This window comes from Zonotrichia albicollis, chromosome 2 (genome assembly GCF_047830755.1).
Source record: "Zonotrichia albicollis isolate bZonAlb1 chromosome 2, bZonAlb1.hap1, whole genome shotgun sequence".
NCBI lineage: Eukaryota > Metazoa > Chordata > Aves > Passeriformes > Passerellidae > Zonotrichia > Zonotrichia albicollis.
In genome coordinates, this window is record NC_133820.1 from 22,095,168 (window position 1) to 22,108,515 (window position 13,348).

The 13,348-nt window shown below is 34.3% G+C and overlaps 1 protein-coding gene across 13 annotated transcripts in view; it reads left to right on the forward strand.

The window, feature by feature from the left end:
- DMD (dystrophin) overlaps positions 1 to 13,348 on the forward strand; it is a 1,146,493-nt gene that overhangs the window by 502,124 nt on the left and 631,021 nt on the right. For all 13 annotated transcript variants that reach the window (XM_074534563.1, XM_074534577.1, XM_074534568.1 and 10 more), the window contains 6 exons: positions 2,470 to 2,615; positions 3,940 to 4,152; positions 6,518 to 6,631; positions 7,800 to 7,955; positions 10,360 to 10,530; positions 12,216 to 12,398. In XM_074534563.1, the coding sequence (XP_074390664.1) occupies positions 2,470 to 2,615; positions 3,940 to 4,152; positions 6,518 to 6,631; positions 7,800 to 7,955; positions 10,360 to 10,530; positions 12,216 to 12,398 (983 nt within the window). The remainder of the gene's footprint in view (positions 1 to 2,469; positions 2,616 to 3,939; positions 4,153 to 6,517; positions 6,632 to 7,799; positions 7,956 to 10,359; positions 10,531 to 12,215; positions 12,399 to 13,348) is intronic.

Below are 13,348 nucleotides of genomic sequence, written 5' to 3' on the forward strand. Positions count from 1 at the left end.
ACACATTTTTCCCCTCTGGGATGGGAACTGTATTCTGATATTTCACAATAACTCTTTTGTGATTTCTGTCTGTGATATTTTGTTACAGTTCTGCCATGGACCTAGTTTTGCTGTATCTCAACTAGGCCCATATTGAGGACATACTAGATCTTTCTCATTGCCAATTTTTTTTTTTTCAGATCATACAGCAGAATCCATATTAATGAGATTTGCTTATTGTGTGGACTTTAGTCCATAAATATTATTATCACAAAGCAAATTTTAAGATAAAAATAAACAAGTCTTGAATGTGGGTTTGTATTATTACCATGGGGATTTTAGATATTCATATTGCCCACAGAGAGGACATAAATGAGTTAGATTATTTAGACAGTTATTACTGGGTAATGTGAATCCCACTGTGGGAGCTTGACTGAATTTTTCGCATTTCCTTCATGTGCTGCTAAAATAATAAAGGCTGTTAAGTGCCATCCTAAAAGTTAATCTGCTTCCTTGTGGATGAAAATGCTGACACATTGTCTATCTTAAAGAACCAAAAAGTGTTTCATTATTGCTAATCTGTAGTAATCTGGAAAAGTGAAATGGGAAAACTATGGTTACACTCAATTTAACAATGTTTTTTAAATTTATATTTAATAACCAAATTGTAAAGACACTAGTTTGATTAAATCAATGTTTGTCATCCCATTGAACTCTTATTTAGTCTATTCAATAGTAACAAACATAACTCATTACAATTGAGTAATGATTGAAATGTTTTGCAATGTTTGGATGGTTTTAAAATTTTTATTATTATAATAAAGTTTATTATATGTATTATATATGTTTATTATATATATATTATTATGTCAAAGTTACAGGATTAGAGTTTGATGCAATTTGGTGGAATTTGCTATAGCAGTTTTCAACTGTTCTGAGGTACTCTTCAGTACTACCAAAATAGCTGTTCTTTTACTTAAATGCTTGAAGTTATACATTAGTCATAAGGTTTGTTTTTCATTTAAAGGGAAAAATTACTCAGAGAAGTCAAACACTACATCACAACACTAAGCTCCATTTCATATTTCCAAATAAAACTACAGTTAAGAGTTGTATAATTCTTTAACATATCTGAGCTGCTCAAATTATATCTCCATTTTTTTGGAGTGAAGAGTTTAAATGTATGTTCTATTGTAAAGTAGAAGTTGTTTGGATAAAATGAGTCAAAGGCAATACAAATTTCACTAAGGAAAGAAAGTATTTAAAATGTTACTGGATGAGATGGAAAATGTTGGTGTTTGTATTTCCAAGAATTTATTACTATTGATTTCTGTGAGTCACAAATACCTCACAAGGGAAGAAGTTCTTGTCTTTCCTGTTGCCAAGCTCCATCTTTTGTAAATCCCCAGATTTAATAAATCACATCAGGCAAGTCATTTATGAGGAAAGTTTGCCATAAAATGTGCATTCTTCACAAGAGAGATTGTTCTGATTTTGGGAAGTTGCTATGATATCTGACTGTAAATGTAATTTTTTTTTTTATGTAACATTCTGTTGATCAACTAAAAAATTAGATCAAAATCTGAGGTACATTCTGCCAAGCACTGCTGTATGATGTAAGCAAGCTTGCACTTAAAAATTTTAACTGGATTGTTTGTCAAAACTACTTTTTGGACAGCTTTATTATTTTTCTGTACATTTCTTTGTGAAACACCAGAGAACACTGAGGAGGATACAGGAAATACAATGGAGCAACTTTTTTTTAGCTTTTATATTCTTCATTATTATGAACAAGTTGGAAATGTTTCAATTCCAACCAGTCATGCTATTTGTCTACACATTTTTTAGTGAGCATAGAGGCAACTGTTGTTGATGGCAGAGGGAATCTATCTGCTAATGAGTTGCTTATGTGCGTGCCAGATGTTGTCTATTTGCAGTAGCTGTAATATTGACACAATAAGCACAGTTCAATAAAATTCAACTTTATTGTAGAAGGAAGATTAATTTTCTAAGCTTTTAACAGATGTCTTAAATGGAACATTTTGCTAGTACAGAAACATTGAATACATAAACTTAGTTCTTAATACATTTCTGAAATTAGATTGTAGGTTAAGTACAATGATTTGTTTGTTGATCTCTGAACACGCATTTTTAAAATAGTTGCATTGGCCATATAAGTTGTCTTTTGACCTATAATAATGGAGTCAAATGGCACAAAACTCATAAAATGGTAGAGATATCTCAAACATTAGAAGGAGTGTGTTCATTTTTCAAAATAATTTTGCTTCCAAAATTATTTTTTATAGTTCTGATAAACACTGGGCCTGTTGCAATGTCTTACAAAACAGCTGTAGATTTCAATAAGGCTTTTTCTTTTATCAAGTGTCTTCTGTCAGCAAACCGAATAGTGAAGCGAAAAATTGTTTTATTTCCTTCTTCCTTCTTTTATTTCCTTCCCTTTTTTTTTTGTTTTTTTCCCATTGAATGTAGTTTCTGACAGTTTGCCTCCTGCACACTACAAGGAGACAATGAACACTATACTTATGTGGATGCAGCAGTCAGAAACTAAACTCTCCATGCCTCAGGTTGCAATTGCTGATTATGAAACCATGGAGCAGAGACTCAGGGAGTTCAAGGTGAGTGATCAAGCTGTGAACAAAAATGTCTCAAATGAGAAGTTTAGAAGAATAGAACTCTAGTTTGGTACATAAATCTGCTGAAGCCTGTGGATCTTGAGTAAATAATGCTCATTTTGGTTTTAGGCCAGGGCTTCAGGATATGGTGGTTGATTACTTGCTTATATTGATTCCTGAAGTTAAGGAATTTAAAATGGTGTTCACCGTTGAAAGCAATTTTATAAGATATTTAAAATGGTAAGGAAAAGCCCTTGTTTTTCCCCATGGTATATAAAATATTCCTTTGATCATAGTTCTGGTAGTTAAACATAGATTTAGGTAATTTCATTTTCCAGTATTGACATGAAAACAATTCTGATTTGCAAAATGCAGCACAGTCTTGTGACAGGTTTCCTGTCAAATTTACAAGTAGACAAATGTGGAACAAATTTTGCCAGTGGCTACAAACCTTCCCTGTATCTCAATGTCTGACAGAGTTTGTAATCTCAGATGGCTAATGAACATATTATTTGATGTATATTCAGAAATAAAATGTAGAGTATAGAAAAAAAAAACTAGATGAAGTAAATTTGGGCTGAGAATTACAAAAGTTTTGAGATGTTATAAAATGTTGTATCTCAGATTCAGTTATCTAAGTTTATTTTTTTCTCCATGTTCTGGTTCTTTTGAAAGTGTCATTATCAGGGCCATGTGACAATGTTCACAGGGGTCTCAGGTTGAGGGAAGAGTCAAGGATTTGACTCCATGTTTCAGAAGGCTTGATTTATTATTTTATGATATATATTACATTAAAACTATACTAAAAGAATACAAGAAAGCATTTCCTCAGAAGGCTAGATAAGAATAGAATATCAAAGAATGATAAAAAAAGCTTCTGTCTCGGACAGACAGTCCAAGCCAGCTGACTGTGATTGGCCATTAATTGCAAACAACCAACATGAGCCAATCACAGGTGCACCTGTTGCATTCCACAGCAGCAGATAACCATTGTTTACATTTTGTTCCTGAGGCCTCTCAGCTTCTCAGGAGGAAAAATCCTAAGGAAAGGATTTTTCATAAAAGATGTCTATCACAGGGCCTTAGCAAATTCCTATCTCAAATTAATGAAATGTACGTAGATCACATCTGTTAAGAAGTATAAATACCTCTGGTTATATTCTCAGTTCAACTAAAAAAACCTTCTAAGTTGTATGAGAAAAACAATTCCAAATTGGTCAGTAAACTATGCCATTGCATGTTTTAGCAAAGGCGACCTCTATGTGTTGCCTGTGTTTGTGAAACGAAGAGAATTGCTTGGCACGTGAATTTCTCTTCTTTTTCACAGGCTCTTCAAAGTTCTCTGCAAGAGCAGCAGAAAGGGCTGACCTATCTCAGCACGACTGTGGAAGAGCTGTCCAGGAAAGGCCCTGCAGAGGTCGGCCGGAGTTACCGCTCCGAGCTGGAGGTGGTGCTGGGCCGCTGGAAGAAGCTCTCGGCACAGCTGGCGGAGCAGTGCCAGAAGCTGGAGGAGCGCATGACCAAACTCCAGAGATTCCAGGTTCATCACACTTTTTCTGCCTCTGCTAATGCATGGTGGCTTGTTGCTGTGGGACTAAGGCAGAGCACATTTAGGTGCTTGCAGGAATTAGCACCAAAGTGAGATATCAAAACATGTCAAAAAATGTGCTTAAATTTCTGCTCAATTCTGATGAGTACAGATTTTACTTGAATTCTGATTTTGTGGTTCTTTCTGATTATGTTGTTTCATTAGCAAAAAGCTCTAATTTAATTAAAAATTGGAAATAATGTTCCTCTACTTCTTTTTCAATGTAGCTGAAGCAATTATGCATGCATCTGAAGTAGCTGTACCATATTGACTTTAATGAATTCACTAACATAATTAAAGTCACCTGTAATATATAGTATCTTGTCAGCACTTTCCAGAAAGCGGAAGTGTATTTCAGGTGTTTAGAAGAGCAGTATTGAAACCTCACCTGGGTGTTTGTAAAGCTGCTTTTCACATTTTGCAGGGCTGTTTCTCCCTTTTTTCCTCTCGTTCTCTGTCTGTCTGACATTTTTGTGCTTTCTTAACTGCATTGCCCCTGAGCTTCTCTAGCTGACCACTGCATCAGCCATGTCCTGTGGTGATTCCACAGAGGGAAGCTGGAACTGTCTGTGTTCAGCACAGAACAGCGCCTGTCCTCTCCTCACAGATGCCACCCTACTCCCAAAACAATGCCACATTAAAAAAGCAGAACACTTGCTTAAGAAATTCAAGCTTTTGTCTTTTTCCTCCCCTCTGCCTCCCATCTTCACTCTCACCACCAAATTTAGAGCTTTTCCCTGTGGTCTGAAAAGGCCCTGGGCATCATGACCATCCTCATGTAAAACATTCAAAGCAGTATGAGCTGTTGATGCACACAAATTTTGCTCCCTATATTTATTGCTGAAAGCCCCCTGGTACACATCTAATATAAAAGTTATTGTCTTTTGAGTTTCTTGAATGACTTCTCATCCAGAATATTGTTTTAGCTGCTGTAATTTATGGAATGCTTCAGTATAGGATATGGTGAAATCAGTGTTCATAAACAAAATGCATTTACAATCTGATTAAAAATGTGAGTCATGCATTTGATCTTCATTGGTAGCAGGAGACTAATCTCTTTTTAAGAAAATCCCACCAGATAAATATTTTACCACATTAATGAACAAAAAGTATTCTTGTAAAGGTATTAAAGTTTCATCATGAAATATGATTCTGAACTATTTTTACTGTTGGATAATGGAATACACAGTAGATATTTCAACAGTGTTTTGGTAATTGCCATTCTGGAGTATACTGATAATTTTTGTATGATTCATTTTATTAATTCAGTTCATTTTCCAGGCTAGCCTGGGTTTTTTTAAGTATATCAGTCACGTTAGGGAAATGTTCCCTTTGGTTACTTGTCTCATAATAGTTACTAAGGCATATTTTTATACTTTTTAGGACACAGTCTCTATTCTAGCATCCTTTTTTGTGCTTTAATTCAGCTTTGCATTCAGCATGTAATATCGATATCTATTTAATTGGTGATGAAAATAGTTTGATGAAAAAATGCTTTATAATTTACTTCTGAAGTTTTTTCCACATATATGTTTTATTTTAATATGTGCATCTGATTATCAAAGATGGCATTTTAAGGTAATTTTAAGTGGTATTTTGTAAATCTCATTCTACTTTTCAAGTTATTAGATTACCTATGTAATGTTGCCTGGACTGGTAGCATTCCTTGTTTTCAAGTATTTGATATTAAGATTTGCTTGTTAACTGCAAGAGTTAAATAAAGGCTATGGAAGTAATATTCCTATTCTAGTTCTGGAAACAGTAACTGAGAGACCAAAATGACTCATTAACTCATTATATGATTTAAGTTTCTGGAGTGAATCTCTTTCAGTTACATTGGCTTTTATCATTCTGAATAGTAAGGGTGTTTTTCTGTGCTATGTTCTGTTAGAAATATTGTCACTAGAGCATATAACTTCCAAAAGGAATCTGGAGTTTCAATGAAAGCACAGAACATTTGATGGGTGAGCCCAAATTAAATGCCAAGTATGAGTAATCTGAAGCCATAGAGGGAAACAATGAACAAACATGCAGTATCTAAACACAAATGATATCTAGAAGGCATAAATTTGAGAGCCAAAAGGTTGTCTGCTCATAGACACATCAAACTTGGTCAGAAATGGTCAAAGTACAGGTTAAAGTGTTGATGACATACCCAGGTAAAATTGGTTTTACTTGTTTGCTGTGTTTGTATTTTCAGACAGTTCAATAATGTAGAAATTACATTGCAATGAGTTTTAGTTGTAGTGTCAGGTTGAATTACACTCTTGCAAGTCAGGTTTTGTGTGATGCAATGAAATGTCTTTTTAATACACAGAATGACACTAGAACACTGAAAAAGTGGATGGCTGAAGTGGATGTTTTTCTGAAGGAAGAGTGGCCTGCCCTTGGAGACTCAGAAGCGCTGGAAAAGCAACTTGAGCAATGTACAGTGAGTATTACCTGCCTGCTTGGCAGTTATTCAACTCTTCTTTATGAGCTCAGTTCATACAAAAGTTACACAAATTATTACTGTTTCTAAAAATAAATTCATGTAGAAAGGGGATTGCCTTCTGCAGTGTATTTGAACATTTCTCATGTCCTGGGTTTGAGGAAAAAATCAGTTATAACAAGGAAACTTTAATACCGAAAGGAGGCTGGTATTAAAGTGATTTTTAAAATGTATTTATAGCAGGATCACACCCATAAATACAGGAAATAATATATATAGCTACCCTCTAAAATCAACTGTTTATTTACTTTGTTGAGATTTTGAGCATTGCATTTATTTTTAAATCTGTATAATCTGTGCCAAAAGATCTTTTTTCTGTATCTGTTACTCATGTAATTTACAAACTTTTCTGATTGTACGAAAAGAACTTGCAGGTATTGTGAGTTATATCCATTCTTTTTTCACTAAACTTACAAGTTCCAGGATGGTATCCCAGCAGAGTTTTAAAGCATCGTGAAGTATTGGTACTTCCATCACAGGGTTTACAAATTCTTCCTGTCCCAGCAGAGTGTGTAAGTGCAGTGAATCTTGTAATCCTTGATGGCTCCTGTCTATATGCTCAGTGGAATTTACAAGTTCTGTAAATGTTCAGGCAGGATGTGTAAATACTATGAAATACTGCATTCAGAGTGATCTTATAGAACTGCAAGTTCTCTCATATTTTCTCATCATTCTCTTAAATAAGAATTATTTAAATAAAAACTTAAATAAAAATTATTTAAATAAGAATTATCATTATTTGTCACCATTATAATGGAATGTTCTTTCAGAAATGTGCATAAAAGATCCAGGTATTTCTCATGTCTTCAATCAACAGCAGGGAAGCATTTTAAGAGATATATGTACACATTATATATGTATGTATTTATAGTACATACAAAACATTTAAAATTTATATTATTTTATTTGGTAAACAACAGCTTGCCACATTACAGCTGCTCATTCCTTTTTAATTTCTTCTCATAAATAAGTCTGTTGATTGTCCTCATTTTACTGGAGATCTGGACCCCAGACAAGTCAGAATCTCATGCAGACACATTTTCATAGGGATATCATATCTGGAACTTTGTGTGAATTCTGCTTGCCTTAACTTCTTCTCTTCCTTTAGGCTTTAGTAAATGATATCCAGACAATCCAGCCCAGTTTGAACAGTGTTAATGAGACTGGGAAGAAAATTAAGAGTGAAGCAGAGCCAGAATTTGCTTCCAGAATAGAGGCAGAGCTAAAGGATCTCAATGCTCAGTGGGACCACATTTGCCAACAGGTAAATCTCTTGCTGTGACTGGTTCTTTTTAAATTAATTATCAGGGTTTTCATTGGCAGAATTTGTCCATCTATACATATGCAAATGAAACAGAATTTAGAAATGTTAATTCAACTAATATTTTACAGAATGTAATTAGCCTGTAGCAGTATATGTAAAGTATGTATATTTATTTATATGTATATTTATTTATAGGTGTATTTATTTATAACACAATAACTTCCTATTTTACAACAAAGATACATACTAATATATTAGGTCTAGCAGCAATATGATTTATGGTTTCTAGTAAACTAAAATTCTGAAGATGTTGTTTAGGTATTTGCTGAAACAATCAAGTTCTGTAGTTTTATGTTTTCTTGTACATTGTTCAAATTGCATGTCATTACTCTGGATGAAAAAAGACATTAAAGCAGTGAAGGGTTCATAATTGAATAACTCAGAATTAAGAGTACGTGCCCATATGCATGTGTATAAATTAGTCTCCAGTAGTCACACAGATTTGAAAGAATGAGACATAACAGGAAAGGACAGTTCTTTTATTTTAGTTAAAGGCATTATTAATAAATAATTTTTACAGAGTAAGGAAGCTAAAAATTACTCTTATTTTACAGATGGCATTTGGATTCTTATTCTTTATGACAGTTCAAATAAATTTTTTTTGCATGTTGTATTGCCTTTAATTTTTTCCTACTTGACCTTTTCTGTTGTGTACCTTTTTAATGTATATTTTCATAAAAGTAAAAATGTTACCTTTTAATGAGGTATAATATTTTCTTAGATTTTTTATTATTCACTTTACATGTGAAAAATAGCCTCTCTGTATTTTTTAATAAATATAAAAAAAATTGATCTTTGAAATCTGTAAGACTTTTTTTGATCCAGTTTTTATTCTTTCCCCTTTCACTACCATGGAGTATTTAATTCCTTTTTTTTTTTTTTTGTGATCTTAATAAGGTGGATACCTTTGCACTTCTTTCACAGAAATTTGAAGTACTACCTTACAAGTATAGAAGTATGTCACAGTTCTGTTCTGACTTCCCTGAAAATCTGTCTTTAATAATTTCCTTCAACACAAGGCACAAATTATTCTGTCTCAGTGGGCATTTCTAACTCAACTTCTTCAGCAATAGCTATTAAAATACATGAATAATAAATACAAAATCAATTTGGTTTGTGGAGGTTTCTTGAGAAGATTGGGAAAAGTCAGCTTGGGTTGATACACGTGCAATTAATATGACTGTGAGAGTTGACAGTTGGCAATTGTCATTGGCAATTCAGATACTCTTCTCAGGTGATAGAAGATTACCTTCTCTTCTGGTGCTGGGACTGAGGAAGAGACAATTTTACAGAGCCAATTACAATTCTGCTTTTATACTTGCTGCTTGTTGCTCTATTTTGTTCTGTAAAACATTTATGTAGAACAGCATTTATGTTTAACAGCCAGTCCTCGAGGATGAGTAACAAATCGATATATGTCAGAAATGGAGACCAAATACTAAGAAAATTTCTCCTGATATTACTAAAAATAAAGTTAACTGAAACAGCACCACAGAGCAGAATATTGGCGCAATAAGCTCTGCAAGCCCAATTCTGAGAAATAGCACCAGTGCAACTTACTATTTTTGATGCAAATTTCTTAATTCTATTGAAAGATGGTAAATGCACAATCAGGGACAATTTTGATAGGTTAATGCACAATGAATAGAATCAGAGAATGGTTTGGGATGGAGGTGATCTAAATTATTATCTCGTTCTGGTTCTACATGTGGGCTGGATAATTCAATTATGTGACCCCCACTTTGTGATTGCCAGGTGATTTAGCAGTAATATTTTTCCCTTTTAGATAAATAGATTCTTCCACTTGGAGGTTGGACTTTTTCCCTTACATGTTTTTAGGGTATTCCCCTTTTGGAGACATTCTTAAATGACTTAAGCAACAGAAGAAAGATTTGCATATTGCTTTATTCTCTAGAGAGTTCCATTTGAACTAGTTAAAGGCCATCTGACTTTATAGCTCAAGAGCCTTTGGTTTCATCCTTGAATGTGCTTTCAAAATCTCCTGTGGTTATTCTTTCTACATTTCACAGAAGCTAATCCCTGGGAGATGTTCTTTTCCACAGTTGTTTTCTGATCACCTCAGCATATGGTGTAGATTCTCGTTCTAGCATCATTACAGCACTCATTCTGCAGGGCCATGATTTGCTAAAAAAAGGATGCATACAAATGTAGTACTTTTTTGATTGTTTGTCATTATTATCTACCTAATTACTAGTTAACATCTGCCTAATAACAACAATTTTATTATTGTAGGATTTAATTTGATTCTTTTCAGGCTAAAATGTTTTCAAGTTTGTACAGTAGCTTTTCTTCGAGTAACTATGTGATCTTTTCTTTCTTAAAGGCCTATGCTAAGAAGGCTGCATTAAAAGGTGGTTTGGATAAGACTGTGAGTCTCAGAAAGGATTTGTCAGAGATGCACGAGTGGATAACACAAGCTGAGGAAGAATATCTGGAAAGAGATTTTGAGTATAAAACACCTGATGAGTTACAGAAAGCTGTTGAGGAACTGAAGGTAAAAGATAAAGTAATTGAGCTGTGTTCCAACCTTTTTTTTGAAGCTCTCATTGTAAAGAAAGTCTACTCTGTTTTAAGGAAAATACCTTTTCAGATCTAGGTGTTTTGAAGTAATTTCTATTTGGAATATGCTAGAAGATATTTGATATTCTTCAACACCGCATTGCTTTTTTTTCCTATTTTCTTTATTGGATATTGATTTGGATGTAGCTTTAATGTTCTTTTAATTAAGGAATAATTCATAAAATTTGTGTGTTAGCAGCAGAAGAGTGAAATCAGTTTTATGTCTTCTCTTTGCATTAGAATGAGCAGAAAAAAATTGAGATGTTAGGATGCATCTTGGTGTGTGCTATGTGTAAATATTATGTCCTTAATATAGGAATATAGAAACAGCATGTTTTGATCTCAATTAATAATGTTTCCTTCATATGGCATGAATATGACCTTTGGACAAAACAACTAATTTGTGATACATGCTTCAATACACTCTTGCTAAGCCACTGGCTGTGGACTTAATTCTTATTAGAGGTGAATTGTCTGGCTTGTGCTATTCAGGAAGCCAGATTATAACTTTATTGTCATCATATATATAGCTTTGACAATCTATTGAACACTTTGTTTTCAAGCTGTTCATTTTCCATGGTTTTTTTCCATTATTTGAGAGTGTCAGACCATGCAACTGATGATCTCTTTATTTACTGACACAAATAATTTGCTACCACTCAGAATACACACAATATAAGGAAATTTATGGAACAACTCATTTGTAAATGAGACAAATATCTAAAGTAAATATCTGCTTTGAAGATACAGTTCTTTTTTAGTAACTAAATAGCAAAACTCAATTTTATACATTGCACTGCATATTAAAACAGATGAAGTTCATAGTTTTATGTACAATCACCATTATAGATTCCTAGCAGATATTCTGCACCCGGATGAAGTACAGGAGTGTTCAGACTGTGGCACCTTGACCTAGGAAATAACCAGATCATTTCTCATGATGTCACAACAGAGAAAATCTGGATCAGAATCCTGTGTTCATTCTACAGCGCATTTCTTCCCACAGCAAGAGAAGAGGAAACTCAAGAGCAACCTTGTAAACTTCCTCTAGCAATGGCAGCCTGATGACAATTATTCTGATTCATGGACTTGCAGACCCAGAGAGGGAAAAAAAATATTGTCAGGAATATGCTTTTGATTTGATGTTTTCTGGGCAGGGAGTTCTCATTGTAAATTGCTGTGGAGGCCTGTAGGCACAGATGACACTTTTTATAACATCATTTTTTGCAGTTGTGATATGATTCCAGTCATAGACACCAGAAAGTACTCAGAGGAAACAGTGCAGAGCATGAAAATCTTTTTCCTGAGACCACATAATAAGGAAGGGAGGAGCAAAAGTGTAGGATTCCATTAGTCTGAGAGCTCCAGAACTCTAGGTGGTTGTGAGATGTTAAATTTTATTGTGGATTGGCAAAAAAATGAAGCAAAAGTTTTTTGGATGCATTCAAGATTATTTCACAAAGTCTGGGAATTGAATGTCTGCTGTTGTATTATGTTTTCTTGTAGTGTTTTTTGTGGTTTTTTCTGCATCTAGAATTCTGTCAGAGAATTCTGATAGTTACTAGAAATAATTTCCTTTCTTAAATCAGGACTACAACTTCTTTTTTTTTTCTTTTCCAGAGAGCAAAGGAGGAAGCCCTGCAGAAAGAAGTGAAAGTGAAACTTATTACAGATTCTGTGAATAACTTCATAGCCAAGGCTCCACCTGCAGCTCATGAGGCTTTGAAAAAGGAGCTTGATGTTCTCATTACCAGCTACCAGCAACTCTGCAGCAGGCTGAATGGAAAGTGGAAGACTTTGGAGGTTTGATATCTTGTCAGCCTTGTATTTATAGCCCTTCTAACTGCAAGAAGAAAGGTGGAGAGCACACCTGTATTATCATAGAATTGTGGGTAGCCCAAGGCTATCCTTGCTTCATGAGCCATATACCAAATACCCTGTGTTATGAGCTACACACAAAGTTATTTCAAGATCATATCTGCTGGAGAGTTGTATTGCAGGAGAAGACTGAGACACAGCTCTTAGGTCAGAAACACCAATGGCTGCTAAAGGTTGCTATCCCTTCTGAGATCAAGCCAGGAATCTGGCTTTGTAGCAGCCCTGTGATGTTCTCTTCATCAGCTCCTCTAGTTTCTCTCTCCCATGGCCAAGGGTTTTGACTGAGTGGCCCTGGAGCTGGTCAGGTGGTGTTATCTCAGCATGGGAACAGCACATGCTCTGCTGGCAAACTGAATATTTCCCATGCATTTTGATTTGACCCTGCCATTTTGGCCAACTCCATTGCAGATTCTTGCCATGGGACTATTTTTACATTATACAGTAGTAATGATGAATTAGGTATCATTTTTTGTTGTGAATGTTGCAAGAGCTAAATTTTGGTGGTGAATAATTTGTAAGAGATAACCTCATACAGGACGATAATACACCAGAGCAAAATTTATCTTGTCTAAATTTCACTGTGGAAAATTAGGTATGTAGTCTATACTGGTAATCTGCATTTGCCCTGATCATTGATGATGTGTTGGTGCATGTTAATATCCCTCTATAACCTTCATTTGATGTGAGCAAAGTTCTGATCTGCCAAGAGTGTAATGCATTTCAATAGCATTCTTTTAACGCATTCTTTTAACTTGTAATAACAAAAAAAAAAAAAAAAAAAGGAAAAAATATTATTTATGGAACATTTAAATGTTTTGTTTGTGTATAAAGTGCCATTTTTATCTGCTTATTTAAGTATCTTCAGGCACTGTATA